At 36.4% G+C, this 19509-nt stretch overlaps 1 protein-coding gene and 1 pseudogene across 1 annotated transcript; one reads left to right on the top strand and one right to left on the bottom strand.

Moving 5' to 3' along the window:
* Positions 1 to 9572: 9572 nt before the first annotated feature.
* On the bottom strand, positions 9573 to 18273 carry LOC127244005 (beta-galactosidase 3-like; annotated as a pseudogene).
* Positions 11841 to 13452, top strand: LOC127244122 (uncharacterized). The gene is made up of 5 exons (XM_051264459.1): positions 11841 to 12288; positions 12395 to 12463; positions 12814 to 12947; positions 13029 to 13104; positions 13199 to 13452. The coding sequence occupies exons 1-5, from the start codon at positions 11841 to 11843 to the stop codon at positions 13450 to 13452; spliced, it is 981 nt and encodes a 326-aa protein (XP_051120416.1).
* Positions 18274 to 19509: the final 1236 nt, after the last annotated feature.

The following is a 19509-nucleotide window of genomic DNA, read 5'->3' as shown; positions in this document are numbered from 1 at the left end:
AGCAATGTGTTCAAAAGATTAAGGGATTGTTGCGACTTACTTCTTTGAGGTTTGATTTAAATAAGTAATTCCTGTTTTAATTATGTGGTGCAAATTTTTGGATCAGTGATCGGAAAATAGGATGAAATTAAGGTTAGAGGTTACACTTATTATATATACAAAGTTTGATATTTTCAACATCTACAAAAGAAGGGCCCTAAGGGCAGTTCGTAGGTCTGCCCATTTTTGTTCAGACCGGTCCGTCCTCCGTTGTTGGAAGGCCGTCTGGTGCTCTTGTACAAGCCTTGACCGAATACTTGCTTGTAATTGGCCATGGAGGCTTGTTTGAGTCTGACGATGTTCAGTCACCAGATGACCCCCTTCCTGAATACACCCGTCCAGAGTCTCCAACTCTTTTTGGAGGCTTTCGAGTTCCTTGATCTTCTGGGAAATTTCGGCAGCCAAAGTGTGTCACGCATGCTAGAGCTCATTCAACTGAGTGGAAGCTTGATTGAGGTCTTCTGTCGTTTTTGACAGGGAGGCCTCAATAACAGCTGTGTCGGGTGGTGGTTGCGACGGTGTGGTGTCGGACAATGGATGTCAAATCAAGGGTAGATCAGTTTGGAGTTCAGTGATCCTCTCCATCATCCGACTGAGTATCAGGGCCGCTGCAGACTCAGCAAGAGTATGCACCAGCAGGTCAATGGCCACTTGAGCCAGAGATTCAAGGTCTCCAGGGCTCAGGTCGGCGAATGACAAGCCAGCGCAACGCATCACTACGGGTCGGGCAGGCGCCAACAAGGGTACTCTTGTCAGGAAGTTAATCTCACGAGTGGCCTGTTAGTACAAATTGGGGTGATTAGAGAAACATAACTCAAAGGTAATTAGTGGAGTGATGTGGAATTTACCTGGTTGAGGATGGCCGTGGCCTCAGAAGGGGCCAAAAGAACCGGGGCCACTGGTGGAGGACCTGGGCGGATCCTCGTCCTGGCAATCGACTCGTCGGCTGCGGACTGAAGACCGACAAAACCTGGCTCCGAACCCTATAAGAATAAGAGTCTGAGTTAAGAAAGGTTGGAATTTAAAAGTAAGGAAAACACAGAGGAAAGAAAATGCTAACCACAGCCTCGAGGTTCTGATTTACGGAGGCATCACCCGAATCCGAAGAGGAGAGTTGGACTGGTTCTGGGTTCGGTTGGACTGGTTCAGGGTTCGGTTGGACTAGCTCAGGGTTCGGTTGGACTGATTCGGGAGCCACCGGCAAATGGTCCTCGAAACCGGCCGATTCGGCCATAAGAACGACCGCCACGAGTTCCTAGAATAAGAAGTATGTTAATTTATGAAGGGAAAGAATATAATCATGTAGTCAATTCGGACTCACCGGAAGCACATATGGACGGGTGGAAGATGTTGAGGATGGAAAGGAAACCTACCTCATCGCCGGGTCCTCCTCCCGACGAATCACAGACGGCTCCGCTGGCATATCAGCTTGCTGTGGAATGGCCGCAGCAGCTGGCGAGGAAGGATCGGTTTGCTCAAGGAAAAATTCAAAGTTAGCAATAAGAGTTTATTGAAGGTAAGAAATATTAGGGATTACCTCTTTGACAAGTGGTTCGGTTGTTGGTTGGTTGGCAGGCAGGACTTTCGGTTGATCGGCAGGCAGGACAGTCGGTTGCTTGGCAGTCGGGGGAAGTGACTCCGGAGACAAGGGTTTTAGAAGCATACGAGATAAAGAAAGTAAGATTGAATTAGTCTAGTCCTTACCGAGATATCGTCGCACATTTGCAAACAACCAAACGGGATCCATAGGTAAGGACACCAAGTAGTCCTCTATTGTCTGTCGATCGAACGCTGGCTCAGTGGCGGCTTTAGTTCGGGTGGCCCTTTTCTTTCACTTTGTTGCATTGGGGCCTTCGGTAGGAGCTGCCCGTTTCTTCCTTGGGACGGTTGCGGGGTGAGGAGAGCCCAAAGCAAGGGCTGGAGAGAGAAGAAGTTTCCCCAGCAACTGATCGGAAGGAGGAGCCACCAAAGCCCAGGTAGCCGACCACCAGGCCGGGAAGGCCTCAACCGAATGGGCATTCAAGCGGAAAGAGATATAGGAATTCGAAGTGAGGTAAGAAGAAAGCTGGGAAAGATAAAGCGAAATTAGGGTAGGGATCACTCGCCTGTCGGGACTCTGTGTTAGTAGATGTGGTCGGGCAAGTGGACCCGGAAGACCTTGACAGCAGCCGAACTATCGGGACAAAAATTGGGGCTGATAGTTGAAAGTATAAAAAGAGATCGAGTTTTGAGAGCGGAAGGGCCAGAATAACTCGGTAGCATACTATACATAAGCCTCATAAACAAAATATTTAGAGTTGCTACGGTCTTCTGTAAGAATGGCGGAAATTACGGGGTCGAATGGGTGAAGTTTGGAGGAGTTTTAGGTCAATTGGGCAAGGGCTAGTCCTAGGGACCTCTGAGGATTCGGGGATACAGGTAGCCGACCAAAAAAGGCTTTTGGAAAATATAATCGCAGCTAAAGCTCTAAAAAGCAAAAAGGGCCAGAGGCGGCCGTGTCCGCCCTTTTGGTATCTAGAAGGCGGACACTGACTCTGGACAGAGCCTCATATAGGTTGGCCTGAAAGATCCTCAGGAAAAAATCGCCGTTGGCTAAGTGAATAGCTAAGTCTAATTGGAAGGTCAAAACCGATTTAGAAGGAGATAGAATTATGTATCTGTAGATGATACAGGGGTAAATCAAAATTCAAATAAGTATTTATAAAATTTACCAGATGGAAGAACCCACATACCTGCACAGCCAGAATAAAAGGAAGGCGGTGTGCTCCAGGGCGGTCGCAAGGGAACCGTCCGCGCCCTGATGTCGGACAACAAAGTTGGTCCAGCCCCTATCCTTCTAGCTGGTACGAGCAAGAGACCAACCCTCATGTTCGGGCGCTGGCTCTTGACCATCAAGCGAACACAACACTGGGTTGTCGCCCACAATGGGGAGATGGGCGACCAGAGCCACATCCATTAGGGTTGGGCTGATTGGACCGGAAGGGAGAAGGAAAATGCCTAGTTGCGCATTCCGTAAGGCCGCCATAGCCAGTAAGACCTTATCATGAAGGTATAGGGGCTGGGTGGAAAGGTAAATAGCTTTGTCAATCCCCTGTCGTTTCCACTGCTCTCCGAAAGTGGGGGAAAGCCTGGAATACCAAGTCCGAAAGGCTTCATTTGGATCCGTGAGGTGAGTCTTGATGTGGTCAATGAAGCGTTCGGGTTTGAAATCTGGGTTGTTGATGGCTAAGGGGGTGACCTGAGAGATGATACTCCTCATGTGAGAAACATCTTCAGAAGTGGTGCAATAATGGTGCAAAGTGGGGGTAAGAACACATGAGGAAACAGAGGAGACTTCAGGATCAGAACCATCAAAAGGCAGAGCAGAGACGTATTGGTTTGCCATGATCACAACAGGATGAAGCTTGCGTGTGAGGAGAGGGATTTTAGCAAGAGGAAAAGGTAATTAGGAAATAGAAGGCATAAGGAAGAAGACGAAGTGGAGGGGTTTTAGTGGGGTTTTTCGCAAACCCCGTGATTGGACAGCATAATGATGAATAGACTCCCAAAAATATCATATCTCACATTAACCGAGAAGTGACCACAGGGAGTCGGGCGGGAGGAGGCAAATTGTTAGATATTAAAATATTTTAGGGTTTTATTGGGCCTGTAGATGGACTCTAAAGTTTGGGCCTGCAGACAAATCCAAAAAGGGGGTGGGTTTGCACACATCCATTAAGGAAACCAGTCGCCCAGTCGGTAGCCTGTATGGTCGGTTGGTCAGTCGGTAGCCTGTCCGGTCGGCTGGTCAGTCGATAGCCTGTCTGGTCTGCTGGTCAGCCGGTAGCTTGTCTGGTCGACTGGTCAGTCGGTAGTCTGTCTGGTCGGCTGGTCAATTGGTCAGTTGGTAACATCAGATGCAACCGAAAAATGGTTCTTCAAGCAGTTGCAACCGCGAGGTGGTTTTTTTCAGGCAGTTGCAACTATGAGATGGTTCCTCAGGGCAGTTGCAACCGACTGATAATTCGGTACACACGATCCGATAACCGACTTGGAGGGCATATAACAGGCACCTCGCATCAGGAAAAGGCATCTTCAATCACCATCAATTTCAGTGAAATTCGCTTTGGAGATCATCATTTTTATCTTTCAGTATCTGTTGCTTTTATTTTTCGTAATCTAGGGATTTACAATTTCATATATTATTATATGCACCTTGTAATTTATCGGCAGTAATAGGTTGAAAATTTTGAATTTTAAATGGATTAGCCATAGAAAAAGCACGAAAAAGCTCTATAAGAAAAAATCCGGTGGACAACTGGCGGCGCGTGGCGGTGGCGGCGGAAGGCGACACTACCCAAGGTGTTTTGAGGAGAGGAACGCACAGGTGAGGCGCGTGTCTAAAAAATAACTCAAATTGAAGTAGAAGAAAAAAACTAGGGTTTTGGTATATTTAGGATTTGAGATGAGGTGGCTACAGGAACTAGCGGCGGCGACTGGAAACTAAGCTCTAATTTTACCTAAACCCTAGTTGACTCTGATAACATGTAGAGAAATATAGCGAAAATAAAATTATATTATTCCAAGAAAAGAAAATGGAAGAGTACATATATATATATATAGCAAATTAGAAAATCTATCATAACTAACTAAATCATGGATATGGATAAGATATGAATGTGGATATGGATATAGATATAGATATGAATATGATTTTAATACATCTAACATAGGTGAATGCATGCAAATTGCAATGTTAGCAATGATGGTAATCTTTTGAGGAAGAAAAAAAAAAAGAGCCATAATAGAAATTTTTGTATATTGTTGAAGAATATATGTTTGTGCATGTAAACAAGGTTCACTTGGGCCATGTTTACTATTACGAATCATCTGAGATTATTTAATCCTCGTGGGTTAAGATTATTCCTTGGAGATTAAAGAATATAAAGTAATCCCTACATAAACACACCCTTAACTCTATGTATGCAGTACACCTACTAGTCATTCAAGCTAAATCTTGTTTTCTTGTGAAGAAACTCTTCATTGTTCCATTTTTCATTCTTTGTGTGAAGGAAAGTGATCAGTTACCACAAGATTGATCCGTAGAATGGATATCCACACAAAGGAATTGATTGCGATTCTTTTTTTCAGCAACACGACTTTACTTTTGTGTTGATCTATTGATTGTTTGTACACTTGCTATTATTTGTGAACAAAGAACTATTGTATTCCAATAACTCGTATTAGTTTTTATTTTTATATTTGTTTCTATATATTTTTCTTATTTTTTATTTTCAAACAAAAATTTTTGTTATTGACTATCTATTTTATTCAATTCCATTTCTCATTTTATGCTCTCTGAGTATGTCATTAAATTGGAATCATGAAATTATTTTGTGATTAATGTAAAAAGCTTTAGTGTAGTATATTGTTTGTATGTATGTATGATCATTGATCTTTACATTTTTTTCAGTAGTATATTTAAAATCTATTATGAACTTTTTCTTTTTGCAAATATAAAATGATTCCTTGTCAGTTGATATACATGTTAATTTAACACAACAGTAGCTGGGTTGTGAACCATTATTTTAAAGCATTATTTTTGTGTTGTAAACCCTTTTAGTGCAGTTACATTTTTTTTTACTTGTTCTAATTTAATAGGAATTGTTGCCATGATAGTGCCATGTACATAAGATGCTTATATCTGCTTAGTACACCAAAGCTTTCAAGATCAAGAATGTTGTATTAGTTGATCTCCCGAGTAATGGTCTTACGAAAGGTTCTCTCCTTATATACTCCTTTGTAATCTTTTTGTGATCACAGTCATGGTTCGCCGTCGCGGATCGGCGTCGCGGATCGGCCTTTACCGTTCCAGATACGTCGCGGCGTATCGGTCGCGGCGTATCGGTCAAATATCGGCCTATATGATTTTTTTATATAAAATTTATATTTTTTCAAAAAAATAATAAATAATTAATTAAAATACATCAAATTATAAATATAATTAATTTAAAAATATATTATAATTTATAATAGATCAAAATTTAAAATGAATAATATTTCAACTAAATTAGCGGATATATATATATATAAATGTAAATGCTAAATTTTATGTTTTGCATATTGTCATTATACTAATAAATTTATTTTAATAACAAAATGATGTACCTTGTGTCCGTCAATGTCAAGATTTCATCTTTATCATCTGCATTATATAAATAAAAATAATTAGAAAAAAAATACAAATAAAATTTTATAAAATGTTCAAACTACGTTTATACTAAATATTTATACTTACCATTCAATACCATGTGGAATGTCGTGGAGGTTCAAAATCATTTTCATCTGCTGATCGATTATATTACGAATATCCTTGTTCTGGATTCATATTGCTTGGATAAGGAGAGATGTTCGAACCATATTGATTTTCTCTGAATGAACCCCTTCCATATACATCAAAACCTCGATATTCTCTATTATCATTGCTTCTGCTTGATGAACCATAATTTTGTCTACGATCATCAATACTACCTGAACCAGATGTAATCCCTCCGTAATATGTTCCAACTGGTTGGTTGGATCCAAATATAGGAAGATTGGCTGAATCCTGAAGATGTCTGGGTAGATTAGATAAACCGTATCCTGAGTAATAGGGATTATGATATGCATTTGGTTGGTCCCACTCCTGTCTCCCCAATCTATTACTCGAGCTATGAGAAGAATCTCCATAGGAATAACCTATATTCAAGTCTTGCATATGTTCGTGAACTCCAGAATATCTCCTAGTATCTGAAAAAATTGAAGCATCGGCTTCACTTGAAAATTCTGTTAAACTATTTAGAAAATCTCTTTGAGCTTCTATACCAGGACGATATCCATGATCAGTGTCTTGGGTAGCATAATAATTTTCATTTCCTTGAGCCCATCCCATATCACTTGAGTATCGGCTATCCCTGTAGCTCCCACTACCACCACCACCACCACCACCACCACCACCATCATCATCATCATCATCATCATCATCATCATCATCATCATTGTTATTATTCTTATCTTCACCATTAGTCGATGAAGATGAAGATTCCAATATGATTGCTTTTTTTTTCTTGGCCGTATTTTTGTTTTCTGATTTTTTCTCTTTCGCCTTCTTTTTTCCATCAGCTATAAATTGAGATAAAAGCATATCACTGTCATGATCATTATGCTCACTTTGACCTCGATCTCCACTTTCTTCAATAGCCTCATCCAACCAATTCAAATCACTATCACGAATAAGTGGAGATTCATTTTCTCTAACCCATTCATCTAAAATATCATTTTCATCAAAAATATGATTCAAATCAATTGGGTCATAAAAATCGTCTGTGTCTGTCCTTTGCATAAAATTTTTTACCCGAAGACGCATGTTGTAGTGGACATAGACTAGCTTATGCAGTTTCTCAATAGCTAATCTATTCCGAAGTTTAGTATGGATCAAAGCCCACGTACTCCAATTCCGCTCACAACCCGATGATGTGCAAGTTTGACTCAAAACTTTTAATGCAATTTTTCTTAAATTAGGAGCTTCATCACCGTACATATTCCACCAGTCAGCTATTAAAAATAAATAAAAAATTATTAATAATGCAACATTTTATAACAAGTATATTTAAAAATATAATTAAATGATAAATTTCATCATACATACCTGGTAAAGATGTAGATACAGCTCTAATAGCAAGTGCACTTCCAAACTCTCCAATTTTGTTAACAAATATGTTTATCTATAGACAATATAATAGTAAAATTATTAGAAATTAATATATATATATATTTATATATTATTTATAAATTTCACATAATTTACTTCATTCATAGCCTTTACTTGTATATCCAAATCTGGCTCGAGTCTTTTGATAACTTCTTTTACTCCTTTTCGAACCTCCGATGAATCAAATTCACAAGTGCCGGAGTATTGAAGACCAGGATTTAAAAAATAAGCTGCATGAAATGTATATAAAATTAAAAAATAAAACAAACAATTAGCACAATATAAAAACAAAAAAATAACAAGAATAGTTACCTGCTGCATGCAAATCTCCTCGTTTAAATATTCACCACCAATTTGTTTACCAGTAGGTCCTTTAACTCCAGGTCCAACCGATGCAATCGTGTCAATCATCGTTTGGTAGTAAGGACCACTATCGGCAGCGTGAAATGGTATTGCATTAAAATGAAAAAATTTCGAAATTGCTCTACCCACTTTTTTTGCATTATCTTTTGAAAACATATTTTTCAAAGACTTATTCTTCGATTGAAACATGTATGGATCAAGTTTTTTTTGATGCAAACCTTCTGTCTTTTTCATAGAGCTTTCGAAAAAATTTCTTTTACTTCCTTTTGTATTCGAGCTGCTTCCTCCTACAAAGATAAAAAAAAAAAAAAAAAAAGCATATGATCATATATGGTTGTTATCTCAAAAAAAATATACTAATATTTAAATATATTTTATAAATTTAATAAATATACCGGCTTTAAAATTCAAGCTTGGTAGATCTCCGGAAACAGAATGTCTACGCTGCTGCTCCATAAATTCCATATTTCTGCTTTCAGCCATTGCTCTTTTTAAGTGTTTTCTTTCAAGAGCATCTATCTCATCTTCATTTATTTCAAAAACTTCATCTTCTTCCTCATCAGAATCATCTTCCAAACGAATGGAATTTTGCAATGCTTCTAACTTTTTTTTATGTGCTGCTCGCATACTTTTTCCTTGGATCAAGTGTTTTTTTAATAACTCTCTTATTTCTTTTGGAGCTCTCGTGCATGCTTCAACTTGACCTGTAACATGTGTTATATGTTGTTTCATCCTAGTAATTCCGCCGTGAACAATTTTACCACAATAATTGCATTTTGTTTGTTTTCTATCATTGCTGATAGGAGTAGCATGATCCCAACCAATATCTCTGTGCGGTGCCATTTTACACAAACTCTGTAATTGAATAATACAATTGTTAAAATATTTATAAATAGTAATTCATTAATTAAATAGACAAATTATATATTAGTTTATTAATAAATCAAACTTATACAAAAATTTAAGTAGATAACTAATTTGTTTATATAAAAAATATAGTTAAAATATTAATTTTTTACAATAAATTTACAATTAATACAAATTTTGTCTAAAATAATATTAATTTTAAATAATAAGATTATAAGTTATTCTAAAATATTAATTTTAATGAACTCAATTTATATAGATTAAATAAAAATTAAATACAATCCAACACAATTAAACTAAATTTATCAATAAATTAAACAAATTATTCTAAATAATTAAATCTAAAATAATTAAACCTATAAATTAAATAAACAAATTAATAAAAAATAATTCAAATTTATAAATATTTAAATTAATTAAAATAATATAATAATTAAATTTACCTTCCTCCTTTCTTCCCCTCCCCCAGAACGCAGAACCCAGAACTCTTCCCCTCCCCCAGAACGCAGAACGCAGAACTTTCCCCCTCCCCCACGATTTCGTTCAGACGCGAACAACTTCCCCTCCCCCACGATTTTCTTCACCGACGCGAACGCAGAATCCTCCCACTTCTTCTTCCCCTCCCCCACAATTCTTCTTCAGACGCGAACGCAGAACAGAGGTCTTTCCTCCACGATTCTTCTTCAGCGCACTGGTAAATGTTTTCTTCTCCGATCTGATCGAATTGAGATGAATTGTTCGAATAATATGAATAAAAAGTAGAAAATCGGTAAGAATAAGATTTATAATGGGTTTTATAGATAAGATATGAATGAATGGGAAAATTTTGGGCAAATATCGGATATTTTTGACGAACCGGATCGGCCGAGTCGGACCGGACTCAGCCGATCCGGCGAACCATGATCACAGTGTTGATGTTAACTTGTTGGGCTGCACGTAGCCTTAACAAGAACCTGCTTTACAACATTAGGACATGGATTTTGCTCGAAGTTGCCATTTGATATATCCACGGAGCATCTCTGTTGCCCAATGCACTTCTGCAAGTTCAGTCAGAAGAGATGACGATACATTTCCATACAAGATTCCAGAAATATTATGCATTCATATTAACTTGTAGTTAGTTAATACGATTTACCTTTTCTAAGATTGTGACTGAACTAGATGCGTGGCATGTTCCTTGCTGGAAGCTTCCACATGTTCCCATAGGAGTTCCGAAGCTAGCAAACCTGATGGCAAAAATGGCTTGTCCAGGACCACAATGAAGGTAAGCTTTTGGTTTCTCTAGTTTCTATTTTTCCATTACTTTCAATTTTCCAATTATTAATGTTCAGATGACGCTCTGCAACATCTGCACAGACGCTCGTCACTGATCTCTTCACAATAGCAATTTTTGTGGGGTCACCTCCGAGTTCTTAAAAAAACACAAGCAGATTCTGAGATAGCTTTAACCAAGCCTGTGGTAAGTGGTACCTAAAAAGTCAATTTTTGTAGTCACAACCACACCTAATTATTTCAATAGTTCTTTATCAGTAATTTACCATTTTTGAGTTGGCTGTCCACAACCAAGCTGACACTTTTCAAGCTTGAAAATTCCCACATAGCTACAACCATTGCAATTACCAGAAGCGTGGGCAATCCAGTATCTTCTGAGACTGTAACCATTAACCCACAACTGACCTTTTCCCATGCTGCTCATGTCCAGTGCCAGGGTTCATTCCTGCCAGGTGAGTCGAAATGCGCCTGCAAAAGTTTCATTAGACTCCAGGATATCCACAGTCTCCCTCTAAGCATCTAATTTTATTTTATTTTTTGTTTTCATTCTGTACATTATGCCATGAAAAAGGTTGTTGTTTGTTCGTAATCAGGCCTTTTGTCCATTCAACTGCAGAAACACCATCTGACGCATGGTTCGCCGGATCGGCCGAGTCCGGTCCGACTCGGCCGATCCGGAAGGACCGTTCCGGTTCGTAAAAAATATCCGATATTTGCCCAAAATTTTTCCATTCATTCATATCTTATCTATAAAACCCATTATAAATCTTATTCTTACCGATTTTCTACTTTTTATTCATATTATTCGAACAATTCATCTCAATTCGATCAGATCGGAGAAGAAAACATTTACCAGTGCGCTGAAGAAGAATCGTGGAGGAAAGACCTCTGTTCTGCGTTCGCGTCTGAAGAAGAATTGTGGGGGAGGGGAAGGAGAAGTGGGAGGATTCTGCGTTCGCGTCGGTGAAGAAAATCGTGGGGGAGGGGAAGTTGTTCGCGTCTGAACGAAATCGTGGGGGAGGGGGAAAGTTCTGCGTTCTGCGTTCTGGGGAGGGGAAGAGTTCTGGGTTCTGCGTTCTGGGGGAGGGGAAGAAAGGAGGAAGGTAAATTTAATTATTATATTATTTTAATTAATTTAAATATTTATAAATTTGAATTATTTTTTATTAATTTGTTTATTTAATTTATAGGTTTAATTATTTTAGATTTAATTATTTAGAATAATTTGTTTAATTTATTGATAAATTTAGTTTAATTGTGTTGGATTGTATTTAATTTTTATTTAATCTATATAAATTGAGTTCATTAAAATTAATATTTTAGAATAACTTATAATCTTATTATTTAAAATTAATATTATTTTAGACAAAATTTGTATTAATTGTAAATTTATTGTAAAAAATTAATATTTTAACTATATTTTTTATATAAACAAATTAGTTATCTACTTAAATTTTTGTATAAGTTTGATTTATTAATAAACTAATATATAATTTGTCTATTTAATTAATGAATTACTATTTATAAATATTTTAACAATTGTATTATTCAATTACAGAGTTTGTGTAAAATGGCACCGCACAGAGATATTGGTTGGGATCATGCTACTCCTATCAGCAATGATAGAAAACAAGCAAAATGCAATTATTGTGGTAAAATTGTTCACGGCGGAATTACTAGGATGAAACAACATATAGCACATGTTACAGGTCAAGTTGAAGCATGCACGAGAGCTCCAAAAGAAATAAGAGAGTTATTAAAAAAACACTTGATCCAAGGAAAAAGTATGCGAGCAGCACATAAAAAAAAGTTAGAAGCATTGCAAAATTCCATTCGTTTGGAAGATGATTCTGATGAGGAAGAAGATGAAGTTTTTGAAATAAATGAAGATGAGATAGATGCTCTTGAAAGAAAACACTTAAAAAGAGCAATGACTGAAAGCAGAAATATGGAATTTATGGAGCAGCAGCGTAGACATTCTGTTTCCGGAGATCTACCAAGCTTGAATTTTAAAGCCGGTATATTTATTAGATTTATAAAATATATTTAAATATTAGTATATTTTTTTTGAGATAACAACCATATATGATCATATGCTTTTTTTTTTTTTTTTTATCTTTGTAGGAGGAAGCAGCTCGAATACAAAAGGAAGTAAAAGAAATTTTTTCGAAAGCTCTATGAAAAAGACAGAAGGTTTGCATCAAAAAAAACTTGATCCATACATGTTTCAATCGAAGAATAAGTCTTTGAAAAATATGTTTTCAAAAGATAATGCAAAAAAAGTGGGTAGAGCAATTTCAAAATTTTTTCATTTTAATGCAATACCATTTCACGCTGCCGATAGTGGTCCTTACTACCAAACGATGATTGACACGATTGCATCGGTTGGACCTGGAGTTAAAGGACCTACTGGTAAACAAATTGGTGGTGAATATTTAAACGAGGAGATTTGCATGCAGCAGGTAACTATTCTTGTTATTTTTTGTTTTTATATTGTGCTAATTGTTTGTTTTATTTTTTAATTTTATATACATTTCATGCAGCTTATTTTTTAAATCCTGGTCTTCAATACTCCGGCACTTGTGAATTTGATTCATCGGAGGTTCGAAAAGGAGTAAAAGAAGTTATCAAAAGACTCGAGCCAGATTTGGATATACAAGTAAAGGCTATGAATGAGGTAAATTATGTGAAATTTATAAATAATATATAAATATATATATATTAATTTCTAATAATTTTACTATTATATTGTCTATAGATAAACATATTTGTTAACAAAATTGGAGAGTTTGGAAGTGCACTTGCTATTAGAGCTGTATCTACATCTTTACCAGGTATGTATTATGAAATTTATCATTTAATTATATTTTTAAATATACTTGTTATAAAATGTTGCATTATTAATAATTTTTTATTTATTTTTAATAGCTGACTGGTGGAATATGTACGGTGATGAAGCTCCTAATTTAAGAAAAATTGCATTAAAAGTTTTGAGTCAAACTTGCACATCATCGGGTTGTGAGCGGAATTGGAGTACGTGGGCTTTGATCCATACTAAACTTCGGAATAGATTAGCTATTGAGAAACTGCATAAGCTAGTCTATGTCCACTACAACATGCGTCTTCGGGTAAAAAATTTTATGCAAAGGACAGACACAGACGATTTTTATGACCCCAATTGATTTGAATCATATTTTTGATGAAAATGATATTTTAGATGAATGGGTTAGAGAAAATGAATCTCCACTTATTCGTGATAGTGATTTGAATTGGTTGGATGAGGCTATTGAAGAAAGTGGAGATCGAGGTCAAAGTGAGCATAATGATCATGACAGTGATATGCTTTTATCTCAATTTATAGCTGATGGAAAAAAGAAGGCGAAAGAGAAAAAATCAGAAAACAAAAATACGGCCAAGAAAAAAAAAGCAATCATATTGGAATCTTCATCTTCATCGACTAATGGTGAAGATAAGAATAATAACAATGATGATGATGATGATGATGATGATGATGATGGTGGTGGTGGTGGTGGTGGTGGTAGTGAGAGCTACAGGGATAGCCGATACTCAAGTGATATGGGATGGGCTCAAGGAAATGAAAATTATTATGCTACCCAAGACACTGATCATGGATATCGTCCTGGTATAGAAGCTCAAAGAGATTTTCTAAATAGTTTAACAGAATTTTCAAGTGAAGCCGATGCTTCAAATTTTTCAGATACTAGGAGATATTCTGAAGTTCACGAACATATGCAAGACTTGAATATAGGTTATTCCTATGGAGATTCTTCTCATAGCTCGAGTAATAGATTGGGGAGACAGGAGTGGGACCAACCAAATGCATATCATAATCCCTATTACTCAGGATACGGTTTATCTAATCTACCCAGACATCTTCAGGATTCAGCCAATCTTCCTATATTTGGATCCAACCAACCAGTTGGAACATATTACGGAGGGATTACATCTGGTTCGTGTAGTATTGATGATCGTAGACAAAATTATGGTTCATCAAGCAGAAGCAATGATAATAGAGAATATCGAGGTTTTGATGTATATGGAAGGGGTTCATTCAGAGAAAATCAATATGGTTCGAACATCTCTCCTTATCCAAGCAATATGAATCCAGAACAAGGATATTCGTAATATAATCGATCAGCAGATGAAAATGATTTTGAACCTCCACGACATTCCACATGGTATTGAATGGTAAGTATAAATATTTAGTATAAACGTAGTTTGAACATTTTATAAAATTTTATTTGTATTTTTTTTCTAATTATTTTTATTTATATAATGCAGATGATAAAGATGAAATCTTGACATTGACGGACACAAGGTACATCATTTTGTTATTAAAATAAATTTATTAGTATAATGACAATATGCAAAACATAAAATTTAGCATTTACATTTATATATATATATCCGCTAATTTAGTTGAAATATTATTCATTTTAAATTTTGATCTATTATAAATTATAATATATTTTTAAATTAATTATATTTATAATTTGATGTATTTTAATTAATTATTTATTATTTTTTTGAAAAAATATAAATTTTATATAAAAAAATCATATAGGCCGATATTTGACCGATACGCCGCGACCGATACGCCGCAACGTATCTGGAACGGTAAAGGCCGATCCGCGACGCCGATCCGCGACGGCGAACCATGATCTGACGAGATGAGATGAGATTCTCGGTTTCTCTTTTTGACCCAACCTATTTTAAGAGAGTTATTCAGGAGAATGATTTCCATACCCAAAATTTGGGAAAAACATGATGATGGATACAACACTTGGTATGTCCTTTTTGCCCAGGTCAGGTCGAGTTTTCCCTTGTTTAGGCCACGTAATGCAATGGGACCTGAGACTCCAGTTTTCCACATCCTGAAATGCCCTTCAATATTCTTCAACCAAATCAAATGAGAGATAATTGGTGTCATTTATCGTCATGGAATTAGAAAGTATGGTTTAGTATGTAAAACATACCGGAAATCCAACAGCCACACTCAGGAGACTGATCTTGTTCGATCCAACGTATAGTTGTACATTCTCTTTAAATCTTAAACTTTTGTTCTCCCTTTTACCAAATGCAGAACTTAGAGAGTCTAGACAACTTAAACCTAAAATGGGGAGCATGCAATCTGTTGTGATTTGGGAACAATTATATACCTAAAGGCTTATCGTTGACGAAAACATGGAGAGCATGGCCGCTGGACTAGACAATAAGAGTTGGGAGCTTCCCACTGCCCTGGAAGGACTCCGAATAATCAACATCCACACTGCAGATGAAACACACTTGACAAGGTGAAATATATTGCACAGGTAAAGTTAAAAACTTGTAATTACAAGCTTCAATCGAACTTACGTTGTCATGTACCAAAGAGAATCATTAAAATCTCTGGTAACATTTATCTGTTCCAAGAGACCGAGCCAAAATCTATCGATGATGGAAAATCTTCATTATATTTTTATTAATAGGATATTTTTGGCGTCGGTTGGCACCATCTTCATTTTTGATGTTTGAACTTCAACCTGTAGCGAATAAAGAAGAAATGTAAGTTCATTATGATATTTTCTTAATAGAGTAATTTTGTAGATTTTTTTTCCCTTGTACTATGGCTATATTGAACAACTACATTCCTACATTCTTGCAGCCCGGCAGGATGCTTATCGACCAAGGGGTAGATGGTAATGCATGTTATTGAACAACACGGTTGCAGCAGAATCCATGTCGTAATTCAAGAGAGGCAATGCAGTACCCTGATCTTGATGTGTACTCATGATCCAAGAGAAGTTTGAAATTGAGCATTCAATTTATTGAAAGGCATAACATGCAAAAGAAAATTCATGGAAAAACCTGTTGAAGGCTACCTAGAGAAGTCACAATCGTATTTTCCGAAACCATAGCTTTCTCACAGAGCTTTAAGGCTTTTTGAAGCTCTTTTAGGTGACAAATTTAGGATGTCGGATCAATCCTGCCGAGGTAAAGATACATAAGAAGTGCGAAAAGATTATCTAGTGTTTTAAGTAGATTACTAGCTACAGACCGTATTCATCTACCGGGGCATTGTAATCATAGCTTGTGGTGATGAAAGGTCCTCCAGTTGATTGACCAAATTTTGTGACTCCGTGATACTTTCGACAAATAGAAAGACATCATGCAATGAACTTTGTTTAGTTAAATTGTGAAGGATGATCGAAATACAAGTACTCAAAAAATATGAGAACGAACCATGTAGTAGTAGTTTATGAACGAGCTGCCCTCTTTGTATGAACCGAGCTACGGAGAATGCCAAATCCTCGACGGGTCTCTGGTGAGTCGGACTGCCAAATTATGTAACCTTCATGCTAATTTCCTCGCCGGTTAGCTTCGATGTCAAACGAGTAAAGTAGCCACTTTAAGCTTCGGTCCAAATACGAGGTTTGTAAGGTTTGTTCGGAGAGAACTCGTCGCAATAAAAGCCGTTGCATGTATTGATCTGCCAAAAACCATAATACCGTCTACTTCTTAGTAAGATATATGTTTCCGGTCATCCCAAAGATTTTGGATTGCAATGACGTGCTTACCACAGGAGCGGGGGCATCTTTTTCCTTGGACATCACCCATGGCATGTTGGTGTCGAGCTCGGCAGCCACGTTCGCAGTCCAAATGACATAGTTATGCCCTGGGGCACTGAGCGCTTTAGAGTGTATCCGGTACTCGTTCTCAATCTCAATATGTGAATGCACACGATGCAGATTTGTTAGAATGAGGAATGAGAAACAACATGACGACACACCATTGTACCTGAGAGAGTATAATGAGGCCGCCCTGCAATTCCAACTGCTTTTCTGCCTTCATCATGTCGATGATCTTTGTAGTGAATCCTTTCATTGCCATCTAGGGAATGAAAGAAGTTTGTTCGAGACAATGTTATTCTAGCCCAGTTTAGTATTTCATTTTTCGATTTTTTTAGGCGAATAGTAGATATCTCAATTTATGTAATTAGAATAGAGCAATTAATAGCTTGAAGTTGAGGAGGCTAACGAGCAGGGTTAAAACTATCAGTTTATTTTGAATCTTAAATGCACTAAGTCGAGTGAGTCAACCTTGAATAACAAATACTTTAGTTCGCCCGGCTCCTTTAAAAGCTTAATTTAAAGACAATCATAAAAAATAAAATTAGTAATATAACCTTGAAAGGTTCATTGTTTGTCCTGAAGCTGATCTATTTGAGCCAAACTGGGAATTCCTGACTCAAAAACACTACCCAAATAATAATCATAAATGAATATATCAATTAATAACCACCCAAAGTTCCATTCAACGCAAACGTATGGGCCAATTCAAAGAAGAGTATAAAGCCCTGCTTTCTGAATTGTCTTCACAAATCTCACCACATCGTATTTACCTTCGAACGCGTACTGAAATCAAATACACAAACAACGTTCGATTAAAACATATAATCTAGAAATAATTGAAGCTAAAATAGAAAGAAGAATACTACTACTACAAAATTGGATGGAGTTGGATGATGACTATTCCAAAGAACATATGTCTCAATCACATCAAGTCCTCATTCTTTTCCCTTTTTTATCAGATCTTCCCACATATGCAATATATTACAAAAAAAACCAGAAAATAATGTATGCAATAAATTAAAGATTCCATCTTTAATTTAAATAGAAATTAAGATGATACCTCAGGAGTGCTTCTTGAAAAATGTATTGATCCTTAAATGAGGAATTTTCTCTCCTCATTCACTATAATAGTCTTTCTGTCGTAACTGACGTTGCTGCACTCTACTAGATTTAAGTTCCACTCAACAATGGCACCCACAACAATAATGCAGATGACTAAAAACCTATTTTGAACTCATTTCTGAAACTGAGAGTGAAATTACTAAACAAACAAAGTTCTTATGTATTGCCTCCCCTCAGATCGATCGAATTACTGGATATTTTAAGAACAAGATTAAATCTGGTGTTTTTCAAACAAAGGAAAGAAATGAAGCGACCGACAACAACGAGATAGTGGCGTCTCTATGATTATTACATTACATTAAATCTACGTTGTTGGTATTTCGTGTATGTGAAAAGAAGGTAATTAAAAAAATGCCATTTTTATATAAATAAGAAATAATAAAAAATCAATTCTTTTGGTAAATAATGGAAGAAAGGGAGAGACAAAAAATGGGATGGGGACAAAAACGCACAAAAACTCTAACCATAAATCATATATATAAGGAGACAGCTATAATTAAAATTCAGCACTACGTTTGAATAACACTCAATAAAATCACAAAAAGCACGCGATTACTATTGACAATATATAATTTATATTAATATAATACAAATACAACACATAAACTAACATCACATGATATAAACTCAAACAACACACGCAACAGTTAATTTTAACACATGACATACTCTTATACAACACACGTGATAGCTTTGAATTTCTTGTTTTCGGCAATATTGGGGATTTTTTGATGAATTAAAGACTGGATTGGATCTTGGTTTATGGAAAATGATCAGATGTATAATTTATGAAAATGATATTATTGTAGACTCTAAAATTCTATATCATAATTATTTTTATACTCTTTGACTGCTAATTTCCAGATTAAACACAGGAATTTTAAGTTATAAAACTAAACCAAGAAATACTTGGTAAGTCTGGTTTATCGTGAAAGCAGGGAAGTGGTTCGCTAGCGAGGGAGCTAAAAGCTATAATGCAAGAAAGTAAATAAAGTTGTAAAGATAAGCAGGTAACAGTAGTGAGCGTAGTGACAACTTGCGAGTGGGGATACTGTGAAAGCGTGGGTGAGCGGAGCGGTAGGGATGATAGGTGAACGGTATATATATATATATATATATATAAGAGATGGTTGGCGAGCGGTGGTTGATAGTGATAGCAAGTATGCGAGTGGTGGTATTAAATTTTCAGATAGAGTGTACAAAGATGTTTGTGTGTGATCTGTGCATTTCTTAGTGGCTAGATTTTCATGAAAAAAATGAACGGATAATGAAAACAAATCAGCGAAGAATATATGTATATTACAAAATGATAGAAGAAATGCATGTGATCATACTTGTTCATTTAAATCAGATTCTTGCCTTGCTGGTACTTGATCTTAAGAGATTTATAACAAGACTTCAATGACACTCAGATTCAAAACATTATAAGCAAGAAAAACTACTGTCACTAGACATTTCGGAGACTTGATAGACAAGCGCTTATGT

This window comes from Andrographis paniculata, unplaced genomic scaffold (genome assembly GCF_009805555.1).
Source record: "Andrographis paniculata isolate CXL003 unplaced genomic scaffold, ASM980555v1 Contig9END, whole genome shotgun sequence".
NCBI lineage: Eukaryota > Viridiplantae > Streptophyta > Magnoliopsida > Lamiales > Acanthaceae > Andrographis > Andrographis paniculata.
This window is presented reverse-complemented; position numbering and strand designations above follow the sequence as displayed.

Bases quoted from the DNA above. Each gene is read 5' to 3' on its own strand.
- LOC127244122 (XM_051264459.1), top strand. From the start codon at position 11,841: ATGGCACCGCACAGAGATATTGGTTGGGATCATGCTACTCCTATCAGC. The intron at 12,289-12,394 runs GTATATTTATTA...TTATCTTTGTAG, and splicing joins AAGCTTGAATTTTAAAGCCG to GAGGAAGCAGCTCGAATACA. The intron at 12,464-12,813 runs GTTTGCATCAAA...CATTTCATGCAG, and splicing joins CTCTATGAAAAAGACAGAAG to CTTATTTTTTAAATCCTGGT.